At 41.1% G+C, this 23,896-nt stretch overlaps 1 protein-coding gene across 1 annotated transcript; it reads right to left on the bottom strand.

Moving 5' to 3' along the window:
- Positions 1-11: 11 nt before the first annotated feature.
- LOC120807344 (growth/differentiation factor 11-like) lies at positions 12-23,035 on the bottom strand. Its single transcript, XM_040159209.1, has 3 exons — positions 22,621-23,035; positions 8,728-9,101; positions 12-3,044 (listed from the first exon to the last, which is right to left on the bottom strand). The coding sequence occupies exons 1-3, from the start codon at positions 23,033-23,035 to the stop codon at positions 2,664-2,666; spliced, it is 1,170 nt and encodes a 389-aa protein (XP_040015143.1). The 3' UTR covers positions 12-2,663.
- Between the last annotated feature and the right edge of the window lie 861 nt (positions 23,036-23,896).

Here is a 23,896-nt window from a genome sequence, read left to right as displayed (position 1 = left end):
CACAGATTAATCGATGACAAATTAAAAAAAGCAAGGTTTTTAGAAGGCTAAAGTGAGGTAGACAGACTTTGAAATGCATTGTAATTAATATTAATAAATAGACAATTGACCAGTTGAATTATTTCCAACCACTGCCCCTAAACCAGCTTTTTTCTCCCTTTGAAATGTTCTAGCATATTCCTGCGATCACAAAAGTTACAGCACACAACATGTCATCCTCTACTTTGGCTAACAATCCCTGGATACTCTTCCCATTCTTACATGGGTTCCTCACACACAAAGGCAAAAACATGTCTATGCAAGACAGTCGAAACATTGTTTGAGTCAAAAGAACGTTGTCTCTCTAACATGGTAACAGATTAAAGTTGGTGGGCGGGCCATTTCCAGTTAAAGCATTCTATGTTCATTGATCCAGACACTTACTACACACATGAGCTATCACCCAAAGCGGGCAAGGAGGCCTTTCAGGCCGCTGGTTCAGTACATCCAGGTTCCAGATTGGATAGAAGTGTGTGAGTGTATGGACAGGCCCCCGCTTCAGACAAAAGTCAGGAAAGCGTGATGGTATCAAAAAGAAGTGATAACCTTTCTAGTTTATGGTTTATCACCAGAAGCTTGAATAGTTTCTTTTTTTTAATCCTATACTGTACAAGCTCTCTTGTGCTTGGTAAAACACAAACAACACTTTACCTCCTCACGCCATGAACGTCCCATAGTGCAAAATTTATTGTTGGTAAGGTAGAGTGCCCCAAAAAAGGTTTTTGTACCCCTTTTTTAATATATACATATATCATTTATATATAATGTCAGAAGGCTCTTCCTTTATCCAACAGCATAGTGCTTTCGTTTACAACAAAAGGATATCTTTGCTTTGACATCCAAGAGACAAAGACAGACTTCAAGCATACTAATCTACTCTGTGTTCAAGCACTAACAATAGTTTCTCCATAATGATGATAATGATGATGATGATGATGATGATGATGATGATGATGATGATGAGGATGATACAACTGAGGTTGAAGTGGAGTGGGGGCATTTCACAATGCAAATTTGTTCTCTAAACTTAAGTCAGCGGTTGAATTACATTCTCTTTATTTTTTTTTCAGGTTATGTGGTTTGTTGTGATTTATAAAAGCTATTATTTAATAGTACAGTACTGCAATTAAAGGATTTTGCATTTTATTTTTTCTGAAACTAGCATTGAGAAAAAGTGAATGAACTGGCTTGACAGTGTATTTTTAACACAGCTGTGAACACTGCTTTAAGTATGAGTGTGTAAACTTCTAGTTATAATACTGTAATGATGTTTTTTTTGATACTCAACGCTCAGTAATTCACTCAGGTTACTACAGAGTGAACATCTGAGCACGCTGACACCCTTGTGTGTTTTATTTCAGGTTATGGATTTTGCTGTGTGTTTGTATTACATGCTCAGTCCCAGGCCTCTTCAAGTTATGAAACAGTGCATTTACTTCTCTGTTTTAAACATTTAATGCAAAAATTGAAGGTGTTCAAGTGTATTTTCCTTTGTTACACAGAAGAAAGAGAAACTATCAGGTTCTTGTCATCCTGCAGGACTTGCCCTCCTCCTCCTCCTCCTCTTCCTCCCTTTCCCAGACGGCGCCGAATGACTTCAGAGTGCATCTACATTACAGCTGTGTTTCAGACTTTAGTGTGCAAGTCAAACCTAAATCTATTATCTACTTTTGTGGAGTGGCAGAAACAGCTATACCGACTTTGAAAGATAAAGTTAATATACTATAACCTTTTCTCTCCCTTTTCCTTTTTGAGTTTTACAAGACTACAAATAAAAAAAGATCAAAGTAACTGTGAAAAGGTTTCGTAGATACTCGAGAATGTCACACTAGGGTGTTATACATTAATAGAGGGTATAGGTTTGGTTTTGGATCTCCTCAACACTTTACATCTCTAGAGCACATCTCTAAACAACTGTAAACAAGATTTTGGATTTATACTAAGAGTATTTCTAATGGTAAACTCTCCTCACCTTAGCATGGGTTTTGATCTTTCTGTTAAAGTGATGAATTGCAAAATAATTCTGATCATGCCACCTTGCAAACATTTTTGTGGATCAAATCTCACCAGTAAGCGTATCTGTGAAATTAAGTATTTCCAAACTCGCCTTGGGACTGAAATTGCTTTAAAAATATTGTAAATGCTTATGTCTCCTGTCATCTCAATCCATTAACCCGGACATTTCACAAAGATGCCATTAAAACAAACAAACAACAACAACAACAAAAACCCCAAACAAACAAACAAAAAAACAAACAAAAAAAATCTTAAAAAACCCACAAAACTAACATGTACTCTATAACATAGTTTTGTCTCATTTACCATTTTCTGAAGCTGCTCCACAAGTACAACCTCTTAAACCCATTCATAAGGTATTATATTTTCCATCACTCAGTCCCTTTTTTGATTCCTATTTCATTTATAACTTTTTTTTTTTTTTTTTTACAGTTAGAATCAATTCAATTACTGGAAAAATGGAAACCCAGTGGGAAGTTTTTGTGGCTGAGCAAAAGTGAAATCGGGTGCTGAGTAGTGGGATCTGGTGCCAGGGGAGAGCTCCATAAGGGTTTTGGGTGGTTCGATGCAATGGTGGCTATACACAAGTGTGCGTCTCCCCCTGCAGCCTAAGAGCAGCCACATCTATCCACCACCATCCCTGGGATCTTGCCGTGGATAATCTGCTGCTTGTCATTGAAGTAGAGCATGTTAATGGGGGACATCTTGGTCGGGGTACAGCAGGGCCCTGCGGAGCCTCGGGGGTTGGCATGCTGCACCAGGTGGGTGTGTGGGTATTTCTGCATGAACATGTACTCGCACTGGCCAGAGCAGTAGTTGGCTTTATAGCGTTTGGGAGCAATGATCCAGTCCCAGCCAAACGCCTCGAAATCCACAGTCAGAGGGTAGCGACAACAGCGAGACTCAGTGGAGTGTTCGTCGCAGTCCAGGCCGAGGTTTCTCCGAGAACGTTTGGTCGTCTCAAGAACCTTCACTTCCAGGAACGGCTGCTGGAATCAGGGGGAGGAAGGGCAGGGCAGAGAGAAAGAGGTGGTTATAAGAGAACAACAGCAGAGACATGGCTGACAAATCAGTTGTGGAAAATACAATTACTCACAAATAATTAATGACGATTTTTGTTGGACAATTCTGTCCAACAAAATTAAAAATATCAACATCTGAGAATACAAAGGTGGAATTATGCTTCTATGGCCTGTGCATAAGCAAACGTACAGGGGTTTCATTTGGGCACATTCGGGTTTGTGTTTCTTTTCTACTTGTATGTACTGGGGGTATAACATACGTGTCCACTAGGAAACAACAATGTAAAGAAAATGTAGAAGAAATGAGGAAATAGAAATCAACTTCACCCCAGTAACAGTGTAAACAAAACCACTGCATCTGTGAAACAAACGTTACAGGATTTGCAACTTGAAAAGATGGGTAACTACATTAAGTGCCTTGAAGAGGAATTTAGAAAGGAAAACTAGAAAAAACTGCCTGACAGGATATCAACATCCTGTCCGGCGGTTGATGCGTAGATCCTTAGGATAAAAACTGGAACCTAACCTACAGTTTGTGAACCTCTAAAGCTCATTCACATGTTGTGTCTTGTTTGTTTAATCCGTACAAAAACTGAAAGAGACAATCTTAGGCTTTAGAGGTAGTTTCGTGTTTGCATCTCTGCCCGTCAACCTCACCATGAAACCAAAAATTTTTCTAAATTTCTGCTTTTGTACAAATTAAACAAACAAGATACTATGTGTTAATTAGTGAGCTGTAGAGGTGCTAGATGGAAATTCTTTTGCTTGACAGGGCAAGGCAAGCTTCCTTTCTTCCCATCTTTACCCAGTCTTACCTAAACTAAGCTTACGGTAAGCTCCAGAACGAGAGTGAATATGTGTATTTCCCAAAATGACGAACTATTCCTCCCTCATTAATTTCATCATGGCACATATATAAGTTTATCTTTGGTACAAGTTGAATATACTATAGACTATTTCTTATTCACAGCAGACATGTTGACATGTCGTGTTTATGACTTCCACCAGATGAAGGTCTGAGGTTTCTGAGGAAACATTAATATTAGTGAGTACATTAGGTGCGCAGGAATCTTTGGTTTCTTCACATGCCATAGCAGGACAGCACGACTATAATATATGGAATAGTGCATTGTTAACGCTATTGGTTCCACCTGTTCCACCTGTGTTTTTCCTGCCATGACAGGTTAAAATGTGTGCTCTGAAGAAGGTATTTTGATTTCATAAAGATCTTACTTATGCGAGTGAGGAGGACAGTATATTTAATGTTTTTCTTTAAGTAAAGACACACATAACCACACAAAATCAATCAGCCACTGCAATTCAATCATCTGACATTTGTCATTGAACCTGCCAGCAAACTAATTTCAGAATAGCATCTATCAAAGACAGCTAACTTTGCAAAAGAAACGAGAGGAAGTGCCCTATGCATTGTCTCTCCTTGCATGATATTTATAATGTTAATACTTATTGGAAGGTTTAAGACATTTTTCACATTCTGTTGCTTTGATTGCTTATCCAACAAAGTAGACAGTGACAAAGGGTTAAAAAGCACTACTGTCAAACCCAAGCCCTTTCATACTGCTCCGTCACTTATTCTCACTGTTTATTCTGCTAATAAAGCACATCACACTAAGTGAACATACACTAAAGAAGCTAACAGACAGATATCTCAGCGATGAAAACTCGATGTTAATAGAGAGTACACAATACCCTAAATCTCCCTTTTACAATATGTCATGTAGCCTTTGTGGAGAAAGTAAGCGAGACAAACTTTTTAGTATCAAGTAAAATCTTGTAGCGTGTTGTGACCTTTCTCTTAACATACACAGGAATAATTCTGTTACACCAGCATTCAAATGTAGTTCAGTTACAAAATGTATTTGATTTCTGGAAAACTATACCCCAAACTGATGATCCACTGTGAACAACTACGATAGCAGCCAAACAGGCTTTTTTCACGGAAGACATTTTGTCATGTCACAATAAGAAAAGGCACAGTTGTTAATCATAAAATTTATGATAATGATGGCTCATTGTTCAAGCTGACTTACTGTTGCACTGTCAAGGCTCCCTGGGACGCTTAAATACAACGGAGCTATCATTATTAAAAAATCAACTTCTCGCACAGATTCAGTAGTTTTCCGTCCTGGCACAGGTCTCATTGGATTTCTATCATATCAGGTAGTTAACTACATTCATCTGACACACCCAGTATTAATCCGTTCTAGATTATATAAAAACCATTGTACTACTCCTGAGACCAGAGTAAAAGAAACTAGACCAATACGCTAAACCTGTTAGTTTCCTGTCATTTTAAACCTGAGTGCGGTCAAAGCCATCTGAATGGTTTGTCCAGCCAGAATCTGATCGATTAGTAAACATGACAACGCAACACAGAATTCTTAAATTTGAACTTTTCCAAAAATATTTCATCATTATTGTAAATACAAATACATTATGCATACACAAGGACTTAGCCACTTTTTATATTGAAATATAGTAATTTCCTGGATTTTTTTTTTTTTAAATCAATTTTTACTCTGTGTTTTACATGGTGATCGTCTTAGCTGCTTGGCCTCCGTGCCCCAAGGTTTTCGATTTTCAATTTCCTCAACCAGGTCCCGTTATTTTTTATCCACTGGAATTAATCTGAGTTCCACCAGCATCTCAGTTTATAGAGCGCATGACGTCGGTAAAAGAAAGGAGGTTTGATATTCTCTGATTTAGCCTGGCATTACTAGCAGTTACAACCAGTTTTTTTCCCAAACTAAACCGTTAACAGTTGGGTGACCAAAAGCTTTAAACTTTTTAAAATTCAGCATCTACTCATCTGATATTTCACTAAATCATACGGATTAAGTTGTCATTTTTAAAGTAGGAGCACAGTGTGCCATTTGAGCACCGATTCAAAGAGCACTGAGAGAAACTTGTCTTTTCTAACACTGATGGCTGACTCTGTATGCTTGGCTTGATCCATGACCCAGGAGGTCATCTGCAGGCTACCATAACCTTGACCTTTGGGCAAGGCAAGCGGATCAAATATTTTACTCCATCATGTTTGTTTTACAAAGCCTTCCTCTCCCCACAGTGATTCCAGCTGGGCTCGAGCACAGTTTTTTGTGACGCATTCAAAGGAGGAAATAAGCTGAAAGGCCGTTGGGGTGAGACCATGTCAGCTTGGCCTTTAGGGCTTTTGTTGTAGAAAAAAAGACCCAGAGGATCAGGGAGAAGCAGAGTATGACTCTGTCTTTGCTTGTTGTGTTTTGTTTTATTTTTGCACACTTGCCTGTGTTTTTGATCTTTTCCTTTTTTTTTGCTCAAGAATAATATTGCACACTGTGCACGCTGTGCGCTCAGAGGGCAGCGATTTATTGGCCAAGACACCAGAGCTGACCTCTGATATGTGTTGTGAAGATCTGACCCAAATGACCACTTGGTAAATATTTGGTGTTGCTTAACTGGGATGACTGGCCTACATAATTCAACATAGATGTCTTATGTAACTGTCAGTCGCAGTATCTCTGGGATTTCTAACTAGATTAATGGTTCACGAATGGTTTTACTTTGAGACTGTAGTTTGAACTCATCTGCGCAGCCCCATCCATCACATTAGACATAAACCAAGCGCTTCATTATCAAAAAAAAAAAAAAAAAAGAATCTAAAGAATCTAAGCAAATATGTAGGCCACGGCAAGTCTGGTGATATATGTCATGTACATTTAAAAAATCCTGCTCTCAAAGTTTGAGGCCCAGAAGAATCCTTTCAACATGAGGCTAAATGCACCACAGCCTGAGGTGAAAACCTTTAAACCTTTAAGCCTTCCTTTTCAATAGAATAGTGATTGAGTCAATATTGTCATCTTTTATGACCTCACGGAAAACAGGCTCAATCTGCAAACCACAAAAACATGGAAAAATGCACATAATTTTAGGCTTTCTGAAATATCAGAGGCAGTGCACATTGTATGCACCATGCGCAAATAGTTAGTTGTTAATTGCAGTAGATCTGAAGGTGGGATGTGGTGGTGACTACATGACGAAAGCTGTTCCAAACAAAGCAGCTGTGTTTTCCTCTGGACTGAACTAAATATGGAGTGGTCATGACTGACACGTTCAAATAGAGTTTTATGGTAGCAGTATTTAAGATAAAACTACGTTTATACATTCATTCGCATTTGGTAATATGCATATGATTGAAATACAGAATTGTACGCAATTTAAATGACACAGAATACAACTCTTCCCGTGCTCTTATAGGTAAACTGCCTTCAAAAATCTCTTACGACAGTTAAAACAAACTAAATGTTTGACTTTTGACGACATGTGTACCCAGAAGCAATGGAAGTGGCAGAGGTTAGGGATGGAAGTTTTTGAGTTCAGCCCAAAAACAGATCACTCACCCATTGCTGAAATATGCCTGTAGGCTTCAGATCACCACATTCTCTGTGGAGATTCACAATGAGTGCCTTTAACTAACACAACAAATACATGTTAATGTTTAAGGTGAAGCTGTGACATAAAAACCAGGGGGAAGCTGTTCTATTCACAGTCTGACTTTGTGATTAAGGTGGTTAAAATGATTGCGGTTTCATAAAAACACCGTGCCAACCATACGTTTGTATGTTTGTTTGCCAACCATATGTTCGTTTAAAACCGTTTGTTCCTATACATGAGTGTGGCTATTAGCTGCCTTGGCAGTGGTTCAAAACATGACTTTTGATGTCAATATGTTGCATACTGAATTAATCATCACTATTAATATCAACACTCCATCGTAATATTCACCATAGTATATTTTTAGTATTTATAATGCAGATTGATGTTACACAACGCAACACTGTCCTTTTTGTGGGGCTCACATCTCATTCACTGACACTTTGTTTTGTTCATATCATAATGTGGTTCTTTTTTTAAATGGGTCTCCCTTCCTTCTGCGCGGCCAATGCTTTTCATTCATTTCACTGCAATATGAGAAACAACTTGCAGACGCTTAAAAGTTGCTTAAGATGAATGATCCTGTGAAAATCATTTCTGCTTCACTTTTTGTAAAGGCTTTGTGTGTTTGTGTGTGTGTGTGTGTGTGTGTGTGTGTGTGTGTGTGTGTGTGTGTGTGTGTGTGTGTGTGTGTGTGTGTGTGTGTGTGTGTGTGTGTGTGTGTGTGCTTATGATGTTCACTGTGAAGCCTTAGTTGACGCCAGCAAGTTTAAAGACTGCAAGCTGATTTTGATACTTGGGTGAAATTGACAGCGGCTGTCCTGAAGGTAGGAAAAAACCTTTCAGAAACCTATAGCACTTCAGCATGCTTTGAAATTGGTTAGAAACTTTTCAAAATCTACTCTGAAACAAATATGAAGCATAAAGTAGGCAAGACAAATATTTGTAGGGAAAAATGTGCAGATAGAGAAAGGGGAATGACATGCAGGGGTGACATCGATGCCATCCTTCTTTTTCCTCATGACTATTTATTAGAGTAATTTTTAGTTCAGTCCAGTTATCAATACAGATCCACATTTCTCTTCGTTTTCTTTTTTCACTAACATGATTTTGGCTGCCCTCCTTTGACTGAAATATGAATTGGCATTTGCATTAATGTGAGCTGTGATGGAAGTGATTACCCCCCTGTCCCAGGGACAGGTCTGAGGGTCCTTACCAGCCCCTCCTCCCCTGGTCGCAGCGAGGTAACTGCCAGGTCATTGCCGCTCTCATCGAAGGCGTTGATGTCGATTCCCCAGTTGGTGTGTGGCTGTTTGAACCAGTTCTGCAACACGTGCTTAAAGTCAATGCTTTGCCAGTGGCCCACCCTGGAGTTGAGCTCTATCTTCAGGGAGCGGATGCGGATGTGGCGGCTGCCCTGCTCCGTGACGGGCTTCAGTCGGAGGATCTGCAGGTAGACGGTGGAGGTCTGCTGCAGCGGTCGCAGGTAAACCCACAGCTGGGCCTTCAGCACCTTGGTGAACATCAGTTTGGGGCTAAACTTGAAGAAGCAGCAGCTCGGCTTCCCATTCACCTGCACCAGCGGCTCCGCTGTGGAAAAAGTACAGTTTACATTTATCCTTGTACTGTATATGCACTATACTGTCGTAACAATTATCATTATTCAAATCACACTTGACATTGCACTTGCACTGAACAGTGATTTGAAGAAAATCCCTTCAGGGGGCATCCTGGTGGCCTATGTATTAAGGCACAGACCATGAAACACAATGTCCCTGGTTCTTGTTCGACCTGGGACCTTTTTTCTAGACACGTCATTTCCTGTCATCTCTCTACCTTGAACTATCTAAAGGCACAAAAATGCCCCAAAAATAATTTAAAGGTCCTTTAATTCCACCAGCACAACATGCATTTTGCTTCAATGTGTATGCCAAAGTGAATTTTTTACACAAAATTGTCATTTTGGCTCCATATTTGGTGATAAACATTACTGCTATAATGTTTTTTCATAGAATTTCTGTTGATGAAGTTTGTTACTCTGCAGGTGGTCGCTCGTCTCTGTATCTGTTCACTCACGGTGCATGTTCCTGCAGCGACATCCCAGTACAATGCTGAGTACTGCAAACAGCGGTGCAAAATCTATAAATGGAAATCGAAATCTTTCCATCTTTCAACAATCCAACTAATCTCTATGTTACAAGGGACACTCTCTAGAGAATTTACTCCCAAAGCGGCACACAGAATCAAAAATGTCTCTTAGCAGTTTTCTTAGTTTTCTTACTCTGACATTTTTGTACAAACAGATAGAAAAGTTTGGTTACTGAAATGCAAACTTTTTCCTCTAAAACATGACTATATTCTGCATGAAATGAGAGTCTGTGGTCAAGACAGGTATCATTCTGGAAAGCTTTTTTTTTTTCAAGTAAAATGAGTGGAACCAATTTGGGCTCAAAACATTGCACTTTTCCTAATCTAATAAAGTACAAATTTTTAGGTGAGCCGTTAACAGTGTTGCGAGCCTTTGGGAGGCAGAGAGCACAGCTGCAGTTTTTTTGGACTCAGCTGATGCACAAGAAAGATGTGCATGTGTTTTGCACGCTGATCATAAAGCCAAAGACTACCACAGCTCCACACGTCAGAGAAGTGATAGCATGTTGGCACATTTTTGTGTCACTCAAATGGGTGAATTAAGGAGGGTTTTGCACAGCCAGTAGCTCAGCAATACACTGCTGCTGTCAACATATGGGATTTTGGTTGTTTACTAGATGCAGTCCCAAGTTTCTTGTTCTGTGACGAATATTAATTAGGGGATTAAAAAACTTATAATTTTCCTTGAGGTTGAGTCCATGTATTTCACAGAAATCAAAATATAATCCAAACCAAGAGAAGATAATTAATAAAGAAGTATTTCTTTACCACCATGATACTGGTAAACTGTAGAACCTGAAAAGACTCTGAGCACTCCTTTTTTTGGTAAACTGACTGCTGTCCGATGTCCTATATGCACGAGAGCCTTCAGTTATCATATGTGCACATGGTCCTGTCGTTTGGTCCATTCAGTCAAGTTACATTTGTGATTACATCAAGGTTGGAAAACAGATACATTTGCATATTAAAACAAGGATCAGTAATGGTGGCCAGTGGCCAGATGGTAACCTTAGATTCCCCTGGGTCAGTTGTAATGAAATGGTCTACCTCGACATCACAACTAGCAAAATTAAAATATCTCAAGTTTTTTTAGTGGCTCTCCCTTCTCGCAAATATATTTGGGGTGTGGATTATGGGTTATGGGTTATGTGAAAGAACACAAGGTGTCTCCCAAAATAGGCAGATTTATTCCTGTCATGATCCTCGGCACTGGTGTTTCTGTGATTTGCACCACATGTCAAATCTGCCCATGGTTCATTTACATAGACCTCCATCTGATATAATGACATCCATCCATTGCATTCATACATTCATTTCCATGTAAAGCGTTCATTTATTAAGGGAAATTTATTCTGCGTCTATCTGGCATAATAATTTGCCAACAGAGTACAATAGAATATTTAATCTGCCTTATTTTCTCTGAGCATATTTGACATATTACAACTCCAGATTTTAGCAAACAAACAGCCGTTTTCAGTTATTTATCTTGAGGAGGATTGCTGTTGCTCCACCCTTTAAAAAAATAAGAGAAACAAAAACTGCATGGAGCTGTCAATCACTGCTAAATCTGAGGTTGCTCAGGCAACCTGCAAATGCTTCCTGGGTCAAAAGGTTATTTGGCACCTCAGCTTAGTTAAGAAATGGGATCAGGGGTCAAAACCGTCAGCCTCTTTACATCTCAGGGGTGCTGGGGAGGGGCAGCCCCTAATAGCCAGATTGAGTTTGAAGGTCAAGGTCGACCTTATGGCAATGGTAATATGTCTTTCTTCACAACACGCCTTTTCACCAAAGAATCATTTGAAATCTTGGAGACACAACAGCGCTGAATCAGCCACAGTTTGTTTTTGTTTTGATTAGGGTGGAGATTCTCCAGCCAATAGTGAATTGTTTATCGAACCTCATTTGACCAGGAGGGAACACTGCACCGGGCTGTTTTTTGTTTTGTTGTTGTTTTGTTTTTTTTTTACACTAAACAAGTGTTGTAATTGAATTATAGGCATGCATTGAGGGATATGAATTCACTGAGGTACAGATGGACTATCCATTAGAAGAGTCCAGGGCGAACATTGAATAAGGGCCAAGCCAGGGACAGACGTGGTCCTTCAGCCTGTATTTCCAGGGACAGTCATTAGTGAGTGTGAATTATACAGTGTCTCACGCTGGAAAAACAATATGTCAATGTTCCTTCTGGTGGGTTGCTGGGGTCACAGCAATTAACGTGGGTGGTGTTGTGTTTGCTCATCAGCACAAAACTGGGAATGAATGATTCTGCAGTTTGCTTGGGGTTTACTTCTGATTACTACTTTTTTTTTTGTTTTTAATCACTGCAGATGAGGACAGACACACACCAGCTCTTCCTCTGCAAACTGTTTTCATGCTTTTGTTGAGTTCTTGGGGGGAAAAAAAGGGAAACAACCAATGGAACACTGCATAGCTCAAATGGTTCAGTTTCTCGAGCAGAGGCCTTTTTCTTGAGAAGGAGTAATCCGAGAAGCAGGGCCCATGTACTGTGATCCTCGGCTATTAAACACACATGGACAACATATGAGCTATAACAATGACTGCATTGATAGGCAAAATCAATTTGTGCCTTTATAGATCCTGTAAGTGAACAAGTAAGTGGCAAACCGTGGAGGATGATTGCCTGCAGCTTAATTACACCCCACATCTTGGCAGAGCACTCCCCTTGTGCAAAACGAGCAAGGCTAGCTTGTAAAGATCAGAAAAACCAACGGGATAGTTAATCCTCCTACCTGAACTAACTGTGCTCCTGCTGCCATTACACAATAATAATTGAAGCGCTCATAATTTCATTGCAACTGCAGGACTGTTTTATTGCTTAACTTCCTGAACAGTTTGCTTAGTTATAGCTCATTGTTTTAACACTCTGACTTCAATCCTGCAATAAGGACAGAAATTCTGATTTTGTCCTCAGCACCACCTACTGGAGCAATAACACCGCTCTCCTCGGCCAGACTGATGATGAAGATAGAAACTAGTTCCTATACTTTAAGAAGTAAAAAAACAAGTAAAAACCAAGTAAAGTATGGACAGAGGATATGTTTTTTCCAAAGGAAACAGGCCTGTTTGCTTTTCCTCCTCATGTTTCCACCCTACTTCATAATTACAGCAGCTTATTTCCCTGTGGTATAATTGCAGCATATGCAGCGCATGAATTTTACTGCCAACACGCAGCAGGCCTGCAGGTGAGCCTATCAAACATCTGGTGGACTCCCTGGGTACCTGTGTCCCAGAGTAAGCCCACAGCCTCCTATACATGCATGTAAAGGGAGACATATTGAATATATGGGTTTACTTACCATGCCATCTGTCCATTTTAATAAGACTGTGGGCCATTTTAAAGTTAAATGCATTTAATAAAACTGATGAAACCAGATGGAGAGGGGAAGTTAAGGTAGTTATACAATGAATAGGTAACACGTGTTACCAGTGAGTGTGCCTACATGTTATATTATGTGGTACAAACAGTAGAATCTTTAGTAAGTGAATGGATATATTGTATCCCTAATTTCCACAGTGCTTAAAGAGAGAAAACACATTAGGAACTGAAAGAGAGTTCACAGAGGTTTCTACTTTTTTGACTCTGATCTCTGTGCTGCTGCCTCTCGCACTTCCCCATGCTTTTAACTTTAGCGATAAGGAAAAACCTCACTATATTTAGTGCAATGACAATCTCCACTCAATCAGCACAATAGGATAAAATACATAACAAGCTTAAATTGTTAGTTTAAAAAAAAAAAAACAAGAACATGGGCTTGGACGTTTCATAACCTTATGCCAAAATTGTTTTAACTTTCTTTGTCAAATATCAGGCGAAATGACCTTCACACTTATATCTATCTCCCACTTAAAGAAAAAGATTTCATTAAAGTTCACTTTTTATCCAAACTCTCGAAAGGCAGTCGTGCGTATTGCATACATGTGCGGTAACATATGCCAATCAGGTGAAAAAACGCAGCAAAAGTGGGGTGGGGAGAGAAATGGTCATCTATTGTTAATGTCCAAATGGATAATGCATAATGGTATAAACCTGGATAGGAGTTTCATTTGCATATATATCTATATTTTCTTTTCTTAATGGGAAATGCAAATGTGCCATTTTGTGGTGAGTGTGTGTTTGGGAGCCTTCGTGTTGAATAAATGTGACTCTAGGGTATCCCCACGCACCTCGGCATATTAATCATCGTGACACGTTCACGACCCTTCTAATAAGACAGGGGCCACAGTGCACCCCCCAAAACATCCCATCCCACCCCAGCCCCACTCCCTCTTTGTCTCTCGGCCAGTCCCAAGGGACGGGAGAAGGTGGTGGGGGAGGCCGGGCTCGAGCTGGGGGTGGACGGGGGGGTGTGTGAAGTTAGACCCCCTCATTCAGAAGCCCTCCCCTGGGACAACGGCAGGCACAAGACTCCTATTAGGACTGAGCACAGTAGCCCCCCAGGAGCAACAAAAGACACCTCCTAATGCTCCCTGTTCTAGCTCAGTGAACACACACACAACACACACATGGAAACAGGGAACTGCACATAAACACACAAAATGCACAAGCTCCAAACTGACTGACATCAGCAAACAGACTCAAATCTCATTGCTGTTAGTTTTCAGGGTTATATATGTTTGTATTATGAGGGGAACGTCTGTGGGACATCTCCAGCAGGACAGGGGACAGAGGATGAAAAGAGTGAGCGTGCAGTGAACTGCAATAAGGTGGACAGCTGGACAGCAGGAAGCATGCTGGGGTCTCACTGCTTGTGCTTGTGAGCATCCACACATATGTGTAAGATGTTAATGTCCGAAGACAATGCTCTGCTCTGCTTCCAAAAGTTAAAACCAAAAACTTTTTACTTATTTAACATAGGCAAATATCTAATCAGGACAAGGCAGAAAGATGGTTTTGATTGATTTTCTCTGTTTGAAGTACTGGTGCTTGGGACTGATGAGTCACAGTATAAATGAACATAACATATCTGAATTCAGTGTTGCCATCAGGTTCTTTTTTTTTACTGTAAATAAAGGAAACATCACTGCATGATGAAACTCTATTACAACATTAAACAAAATTTAACAGATTTATTATAGTTTAAGAGCATCATGCACAAAGCTGATGACAGTTGTTGTGAAAATGCTCGCTTAGTACCTATTAAATTTCAGCCACTGACCATTATGGTACAATCCGCATTATGCTTTTAAAAGGAAAAGGGTAGACAGTGCAGATTTTACTCCAAAAAAAGAAAATGCAAAAACTAAAATGACAAGGCCAAATGTAAAATAAAAATTTACAGCTGCTATTTTAAAGCTAAGCAGAGTGTTGTTAACTTTTCTTTGGCGTTAACGTAAATTTTGGGGAGCAACACCAATTTGTCTTGTTAATTACTGAGGTAAAACCTCTGCTTAATGTTGTTTATCCTGGTGATCTAGAAAAGCTCTAGTGACATATTGTTCATGTCTTTGACTATATTGTCATCACCTGCGTGCTGACTTTCAACCAAGTTCCCCAAAATGCACCATGGGATAGTGCCAGTGTGTGTTTTAGCTCACACAGTTTTCATTTCATTGACCCTCTAAAATATTCTGAAATCTGAATCTTATTTGGCGGACATCACCTGCACAGCCCACACGTACAGCAAACTGCAATGTTGTTCTTTAGGCATTTGGACTTTGTGAGTTAGTCTAACTAAGTGTGTGTGTAAGAAGAGAAAACAGAATGATGAAAACTCACACAGATCTCTCGATTTGCAGGCTAACCATGTCACTAAATGTGGTGAAATAGAGCTGAAGCAAGAACTAGTAAGAAAACCTAGTTTTCAGACAGCAGAGACTACAACTAGAAAGTTGACTTGAAAAAAATTACTTTAGAAGAGGGCACTGGTGAGCTTTATGAATTTGGACGAAACCAAGATCAGATGACGCAAGTACCTGCACTGTTTCAGTTTTTTTCTCATTCTCTACAGTTTTTTCTTTCTCACAAAGTAAGCGTCCTCGCTAATGAGACATGATCACTGATATTTCTTAATGTGATCAGTGAAAAACACAAGAGTTGTACATTTACATGGTAAACCGGGGAGGAACGATGTCCAACTTGCCACAGACCATCTGAGAGCAGCTCCATGAATTTATATTAAAATACATCTGTGTTGGAAATCATTCAACAATGGCATTGAGCCTGCTGTAACAATACAGTACCTTAGATTACGATACGACCATAATAATCCATATGATATGAAATAGATGGATAGTAGAATGTTACCTTTTTTTAGTGTCCTAAAAGCTACCCACCCTTCCTCAAAATACATAAAATGTTTAATAATCCATATTTTGTGTGTGAGATCATTTGTCTGTAATCAGATTTTATTCCTCCATACTGTATGCTGCCTCATTTTGTTGCAGAGGACAAGTAGCTTGGTCCTTGTGCGCCGACAAGGACATGATCCCAAACTGGCTTCCCGGTCATTAATGCAGCCACTCATGCTTGCTAGAGGTCCCACAACTGGGAACTGATGTGAGGATTTAGCCCCCATGCGACACATGTTCTTGACATTGTATATGTCTTTTGATACTTTACACGCAAAATAATAAAAACACCTATTTGACTATCAGAGTTATGCAGATGACGCCCACATTTATTTCTCTCATCACGTGACAATACTCCCTTAGACTCAGAAACCAGTTTATTAGAGAAATCAATTATTAGATGAACATGAACTTCCTACAGCTACAGTAAATACAGACAGAACTTTGATAATTCTCTCCCTCGCCGTCTTTTGCCATATGAAACATCATAAGTCCCTCTGGTAACCATTCCCAGAGTCCAAACTAAACATGGAGAAGCACCATTAAGTTATTATGCTCCATGTGGCTGGAACAAATCTCGAGGATATAAAAGACAATGATGATCAAGTCAAAACGCAGGTAAAAAAAACAAACAGATTTGCCTACACACTACACACTAGACACTAGACTTTCATCCTGCAATCTTCTCTATTTGTCCCTGATTTCATTTTTCTAATATAATATGTGTTTTCAGTGTCTTTTTCCATGTTTTTTAATGTCTCATATATGAATTGTGTTTAATGTGTTCAAATAAAGTTGAATGAACATGTAGCCTGCTCGCTTGCAAAACAATTCGTCAAATTCATCAAAAGAAATGATAAAAATGCATTTTACTATGGCGTGGGGGGGACTGATCAGTACTGATGTATTTATTTATGCTCAACCTGAAAATACTCAAATTGCAGCAGGTACTAGTGTTTTTTTTTATGTTGTTTTTTTAAATTGTGTCCTTAAATCTATTTCCTTACATGAACACTGCTCCCTAAAGGCTCAAAAATGTGCAATATTTCTCCCTGGAACTGTTTCTATTTGAGCACAATCAGCTACTACAAAAAAATCCCTGAAGAGCCACCCAAATCTATCAGAGCCTGAGCCTGAGTTTTCTCTAAAGACAAGGTCGGTGTAGTCACTTGGTGCCGAACCTCCCTCTTGGAAGCATTTTATTTAAACACTGTTTCCTCGAGAATTTCTAGGCAATACGAAAATATCCACCGTTCCCTTTACGAGCTTCTCTTTATCCATCTGTGCTGTACATTATATAAATCAAGCTCTGCTCTAGTCCCTAAAGAAATCACTTCAACTGTGCATTTTCATAATGAACTTCCTGTGGTGATGTGGGTACGGCAGGCAGAAATAGAACCACAGGTGATAAATACACTGAGAAGCTGCTCTCCTTTGCCGCAGAAAAGAGGCTAATTAAATTTTCATGTAGATGATCATGAGCTTATCCACTGTTAATTGTGTGTCTTTCCGACACAGTGGTTCCCTCATGGGATCCAACATTATGCCAATGCAGCATTTCCTTTGCTTAAACGCCTCTTAGATTTAATGGACTCTTCCATAAACTGATCCTCAGGAGCTCTTGCACACGACCACACAAAGCCTGAACGCATCCATCAACAATAATCCCCTCAATGATCTCCATTTTATCTTTTCACTCCTCCTCCTCCTCCTCCTCCTCCTCCTCCTCACTCATGTCCCCACACAGGGCTTAATTACTGGTGCGAAGTAATTATTTCCTTTATTAGTGAAACGTAACATCTGTTTCAGGTCTTTTTAATTGTACCTATAAAACCCTTCCATGATTTCTGTCCCTTAAGGATAGGACTGGGCTGCTTGTTGCTCCCTGCGGACTCACTCCCTTCTTCCCTCCACCCCCTTTCATACCCGCAGCATGAGCCGCGGTGCACCTAACTCGATCACACTCTTTGAAATCCTTTAAAGAAGCAATGAAGAGCTCAGCAGTGGATACACACACCACCAAAGCAGGAGACAAAAAATATTCTTGCACAGCCAATGCCTTCTAACTGGCATTAATGCAGTCTTGCATCCATTCTCCAAACTTCTCAGTGTTGTATTTTTGGTAAAATCAGGCATTAAATTCCAAAGCAACATATTCCCAAATGCCAAAAGAAAAGACCGGCTGCAGGGACTGGTACACGGGAGCGTGGGAATAGGGGAAGGAGGATGGAAGGAGTGAGATTCCTGAGGTCCTGGGGAAATTTTGTCCCTTTATTAATAGACTTTGGTCCCTTTGAAATTTTATTAGCCATAAAGTTAACAGTATGTTGTGCAATTTCTACAGTCCTACAGACCTTTCTTTCTTAAGTTTTTACTCCTTTTTAAACAAACCGGTCATGCCCCGGCGTCTAAACAAGTCATCACCAAAGTTTATCTTTCTCTCAACTGATGCCAGCAACTACACAGGGAGAACAGGTGTCATCGTCAAACTGAGACCTCCATGGAATAAATAAATCTATAAAAACCTCACATAGTCATCAACTTCCAGCAAACACTGGCTAGCGAGTTGAAGACAGTCCGACTGCTGCTGCTCTGTCCTTTTAGCCCTCTCCCTCTTAATTTTTATGGTTCCTGCACCTTCAGGAAATGACCCTTTTATAGGGTCAACACTATAAAAGACTTGTTTTTTGGTGGGAGTGGTTAGTGGATGAGTGTGTGTGTGAGCATGTGTGTGTGTGTTTGTGTCTGTGTGTGTGTGTTTGTGTGTGTGTGTGTGTGTGTGTGTGTGTGTGTGTGTGTGTGTGTGTGTGTGTGTGTGTGTGTGTGTGTGTGTGTGTGTGTGTGTGGTGGGGGATATGTGTTCAAGTTACTACCGGTCCGTCTTTGCTGCCAAAGAAAGAGACCCGATGAGGTTAATAGTCTCCTCTTCCAATATATCACATAGCTGTGAACTCTGTGACCCTTTTTGTCAATAGAAGAACTTTTCTCTGGAGTGTGTGTGTGACTGTGCGTGTGTGTGTATGTGTGACTGTGTGTGAGCATCCTTACACACGAGTGTGCAGATGTGGAAAATCGTACATTCATACCTTTACATGTGTGTAGATGTACATTTTATGCACTCCAGAGTTGTGTAAGCCTGTGCTTGAACTGAATGTGCCTCATCTTAAAAGGATTACATAATAATACCAGTATAGCACTTTGTTATGTTAGCCTACACACGGTCATGATGGACAAGACATATTGTGGGTATAAAATAGTTTAACAAAGTGAGAAGTTTGAAGAACAGCTGAGTGGTCATTGCAAATGTTTGTAATGTGATCTTCTGTGTGTCTAAACCTCAGTATTAATCCCATTAAAGGTAAAGTGTTTCTCTGCAAACAGGCACTTATTTCCCACTTTCCCATTTTCTGGACACACTGACGTGTCCGTTTGCTGGAATAAAATTTAAACATGGATTAAAGGCTGGGAAGGTGGGTAAGCCAGTGCTGCTCTCTGCTGGATTCTCTGTTACTGGACAACCTCAAAATTACTGTCACATCACACAAAAAAAGTTTACTCAAAGCAAAGAAATGATCAATAATAATAATACAATCAATACAATAAGCTCTTCGTGAACAACTCTTAAACTTTCCTGCAAAAAAAGTTGCCATATTACCACAAGAGCAGTAATAGTAGTAGTCAACAGAGGTGCCACTTCTCCTGAAAACCTATTTCTGATACGCTCTAGCAGAATAATTTGAGGTATGTTCATTGGGTTTCTAGAAGTCAAATAGTGTTTGGTTAATCAGCATCAAAACATACGGGGGGAGACGGAAAGACTGAAAGGAGATGAAGGTCACTGATGGCAGAGGAAGGTCTGGTCTAAATGTCTTGGACAGGTGACAAATGGGAGACTAGTGGGGTCAAATCGTCACCCCACCTCAGGCAAAACAAACCAAGCTCCAAAAATCCACACTTTGCACGCTCGCTCGAGACAATTACACACATAAATCACCATATACAAACTCTAACAGCTCAGCTCATAAGTTAATGCAAACGGATCTGTTAATAAAAATCTACGCTCATTCTCAGTGCTGCACTAGAAAACGACCCTGATGCACTGTTCATAAACTGAGTCTCTTTTTATGCATGAAAAGCAAGCGGAGCGGTTACCTACACAACACACTGTATGGAGGGAGATGTCTTAGTACATAAAGTGCTGCACTATGATATAAATAGCTGTACTTTTCCATGAAATTTCATAGTAATTAGAGACCAGGAAGCATGGACCCTCTCAACCCCCTCTGCGGCACCCACGTACCTTGAGTGAATACTAAGAAGCAACTCTGGCACAGGTCCAGTTCAGTATGTACTGTGTGAACCCACATGGCCCATCAAAGGCAGTGTGCACGACCGTGAAAGGGTGATTGGGTTCGAGGTGCGCAGGGAATAGTGTTTGAAGTCCTCCTTCTATCAGAGAGACAGAAAAAGGCACTTTTAATCCTGTGGGATCACTAAGGCGCCACAGGCAAAAGAGATGCACTCATTCTCTCAACTCTTCCATGAGTACCGGAGAAAAGAAGGGGAAGGAGAGAGGGGGCTAACGGGGAGGAATGTGGGGGCGGTGGTGGTGGGGGGGTGGGAGAGAGAGAGAGAAAGAGAGAGAGAGAGAGAGAAGGACAAGATGATAAAAACTGCAGCTGACGTAAAGAGATGTGGCAAACTGAAGAGAGAGGAGGTGCTGCAACATGACAGATACAGCAGTAATGTCAGTCATTAGCTCCTCGGGCTGGAATGACGCTGTTGGAACTATGCAATCAGCCAGCGTCATGCATAATACCTTTCTTCTGGCTTGAGAAGGTATCAAATCACTTTGCAAGGACTGATCAGCACACCAGAGAGATCACGGCGAGTTATTACAGAAAATCTTAGTTGTCAGCATATATCACATACAGTATACCCTGCATCTGTGTGTGTGAGCAAGTATACGAGAAACAGAGATAGATAGAATGATAGATAGATATAGTACATCCTGAAGCACAATACGGTCTACAATTGACAGCTCAAATCCTTTACAAGGCCTCTATAAGTCACCTGTAAGACATAAGACAGCAGCTGTTTTCCTTAAAGATGAACTGAACAGCGCCACTCACATCAGTACAGAGCAACAACAACTCTCAGAGGAGACAGTTTTCAGGACGTACACAAGGAGAGCTTTGCAGGTGGTACTGAAAAAATGATAACTAGTTATAAGTTAGAGTGCTGGAATGGGAATGACTGAGACGGCGTTTAAGCTGCGGTTACAAGTGTCAACTGATGTTTTTTCTGCCATAATCACAGAGACAGGTTGGGCTGTCAGGACAGGTGAAGAAGGTGTCAGCATTGTGGACCAAATTATTCAAGAACGAATTAACCAGTATAGAGGAACTAAGGTAAACCTGACAGACAGATAGACAGATAGATAGATAGATAAATTAAACAATGAGAGCCGTATTATGTCAGACAACACATAAGGCCACAGTCTCCTGCACACAGGCCTATCTTTGTTCAGATTATTTGGAGTGTGTTTCATCCGCCTTGTGCAGAATATATTACGTGTGTAAATGTTGTTGAACCCCGCGATTCGCCAGGAAAAGGTCACACACTCCCCTCGACACTAAGTGATTCTCTGTCTTTGTGTACTCGTGGTGAAAAAAAAAACGAGCTGCGCCTATAAACTTCGCATTTAAAAGGCAAGTGCGGCCGAGGGGGGCCGCTGCATGAGGGGAACAATAGCAGCTTTTTGGACACACTTTTTCTCACTGCGATGAACAGCAGGGAGACCGGTAGAGCCTCCTATAAAAGAACGATAGAGCACAGCTGCCAGGGTTCAACAGTAATTTTACAAAATGTCTCTAAGGGGCCTGCCTACGGTTTATCTGTGGATTTATGGGAAAGCATGAGAGGGCGAGCAAATTGTTAGGGGGCAATAATCGGAGGGCCTCACGACAAGATCATAACTCCAAAATTTAGGGCTTTTATGCAAAACAGGACATAAAGGAGAGAGCGATGCAACTGCCAGCCAAATGCTGCGTTATCATTAATAACGCACTTGACATTCAAGCGGGTCTGTCGTGCGTTTGCTGCCTGTCAAACGCAAAAACGATCCCGAAGAGGGAAAGTTTGAACGTGACAGCAGGACGCTGGTCCGAGGGGTCCAGCGGCGAAATGTTAGACGCCCCGCTCCAGCAGGACTCAGCCCTCCATCATCATCCTAATCATCATCATCACCATCATCCCCATGAAAGCAAAAGTTCATCAAGCCATATTGGAGCTGTCTGTTTCAGGGTGACGAGGCTCTTTGTCCTGCCGATTATTGATTTATCAGGTCCACACGTAATTCCTATTTTGACAGCCGTGGTCAACAGCTGACCAGAGCCATTTGTCTAATTTTATCAGTCCGCTTCAGACACACAGAGTGGACCCCCCCCCCCCCCACCACAACCACCACCCCAACCCCCCTCCCCTCCCAATCTCAACCTCAAAAAGTAGGTTAGGTCACTGACTAGACTGAGCCCCAGCGGCTCCACTGTCCACGCAGCGGGCCCGAGTCACTTGAACCTATCTGCTCCGCAATTACGCGCATGACGCATTTGGAGACAATATTGTTGGGTTGTAAACGATTACTCACGCTCAGAGGCCATGGTGATCACGGACTCCGTGGTGGCGTGGTACTCATCCTCCTCCATAAATTCATCCTGGGACGACGCGTCTCCCTGGAAGTCGTGATGGTCCAGGAGCTGCTGGAGCGGAGGCGCCTTGGGCAGCAGCTGATTGACCACCTCCCGGCTGATGTTGGGCGCCTGCTTCAGACGCAGTTTGCTCAGGATCTGGGACTTGATGGTCTCCAGCCTCAGCACTTTGCTCTGCTCCCTCCAAACACAGGCGGAGCACTCGTGAGCACCGGCGTCCTCGTCCAGCAGAGACAGCCCGGCGTCCGTGGGCGTCTCGCTGGCAGGAGGCAGCAGCAGATTGGGCTCATCGCTCCCCGACTGTCCCAGGGAGATGAGCACCATCAAGCACAGTAAGAAGTTGTACCTCGGCATGACGACGCGCGGACACCAGGCAATGTAACTTTCTCTTTCTTTTCCTTGTCTTTTTACTCCCTTTATCCCGTTATATCCCCTCTCTCGGATGTGCGCCGCTCCTTGTCTTATCCTACAAAAGGCAGTGAATCAGTGACATGCATCTAATCCAATACGATCACCCCGAAGTTGCTTTTTTTTTTTTTTTTTTTTTTTTGCAGCAGGAGCTTTTGCAATAAATTTTCAAAAAAAGTGCGTTCCAGTGTGTCTCGGTACAGGCTGTTTTGATTGAAAGTTAACAAATTATCTGTCTGATGAATGCATAGCCCGCTCACATGTAGTATGATGGTTGTTTTGTGGGTCTTCTGTACAATTTAGTCCATGGAGGTGTGTGAATGTTCAGAAGTGTCACTGAAAAATGTGCAAGTGCGGTCAAAAAGGGGCTCTTTATATATCTCAGCTGCCCGGTGTCGTAATCCGTCTCCATTGGCTAAGATTGCAACAAAAGGCTTTTAGGTCTGTCACCAAGTCAAGAGGGACAGAGCGAAGGGAGGGTGCACGCACTGTTATGAGAGTATAAATGTTTTTACAGTGCACAAACAATGTCTCACATTAGAGATATTGCCCAATTAACTTATTCTGATGATGGCACAAACTATGGCTCACTGCGCCTGCTGTTACCGATGATTTTAATGGTGTAAATTGAAAAAAAGCCGCACGGATTCCTCCCGAATTCTCCACATCCACCCACATATCACACACATCTAAATATTTATGGTGCATTCATTTTTTTTTTTTTAAATCACTGAGGATGGATCTTTATGTAGGCCTACCAGATGGCCAGGTTCAGATTATTTAGATGTTGCACTAGGTTTTCCCAAG

The sequence above is a fragment of the Xiphias gladius genome, chromosome 21 (genome assembly GCF_016859285.1).
Source record: "Xiphias gladius isolate SHS-SW01 ecotype Sanya breed wild chromosome 21, ASM1685928v1, whole genome shotgun sequence".
NCBI lineage: Eukaryota > Metazoa > Chordata > Actinopteri > Istiophoriformes > Xiphiidae > Xiphias > Xiphias gladius.
This window is presented reverse-complemented; position numbering and strand designations above follow the sequence as displayed.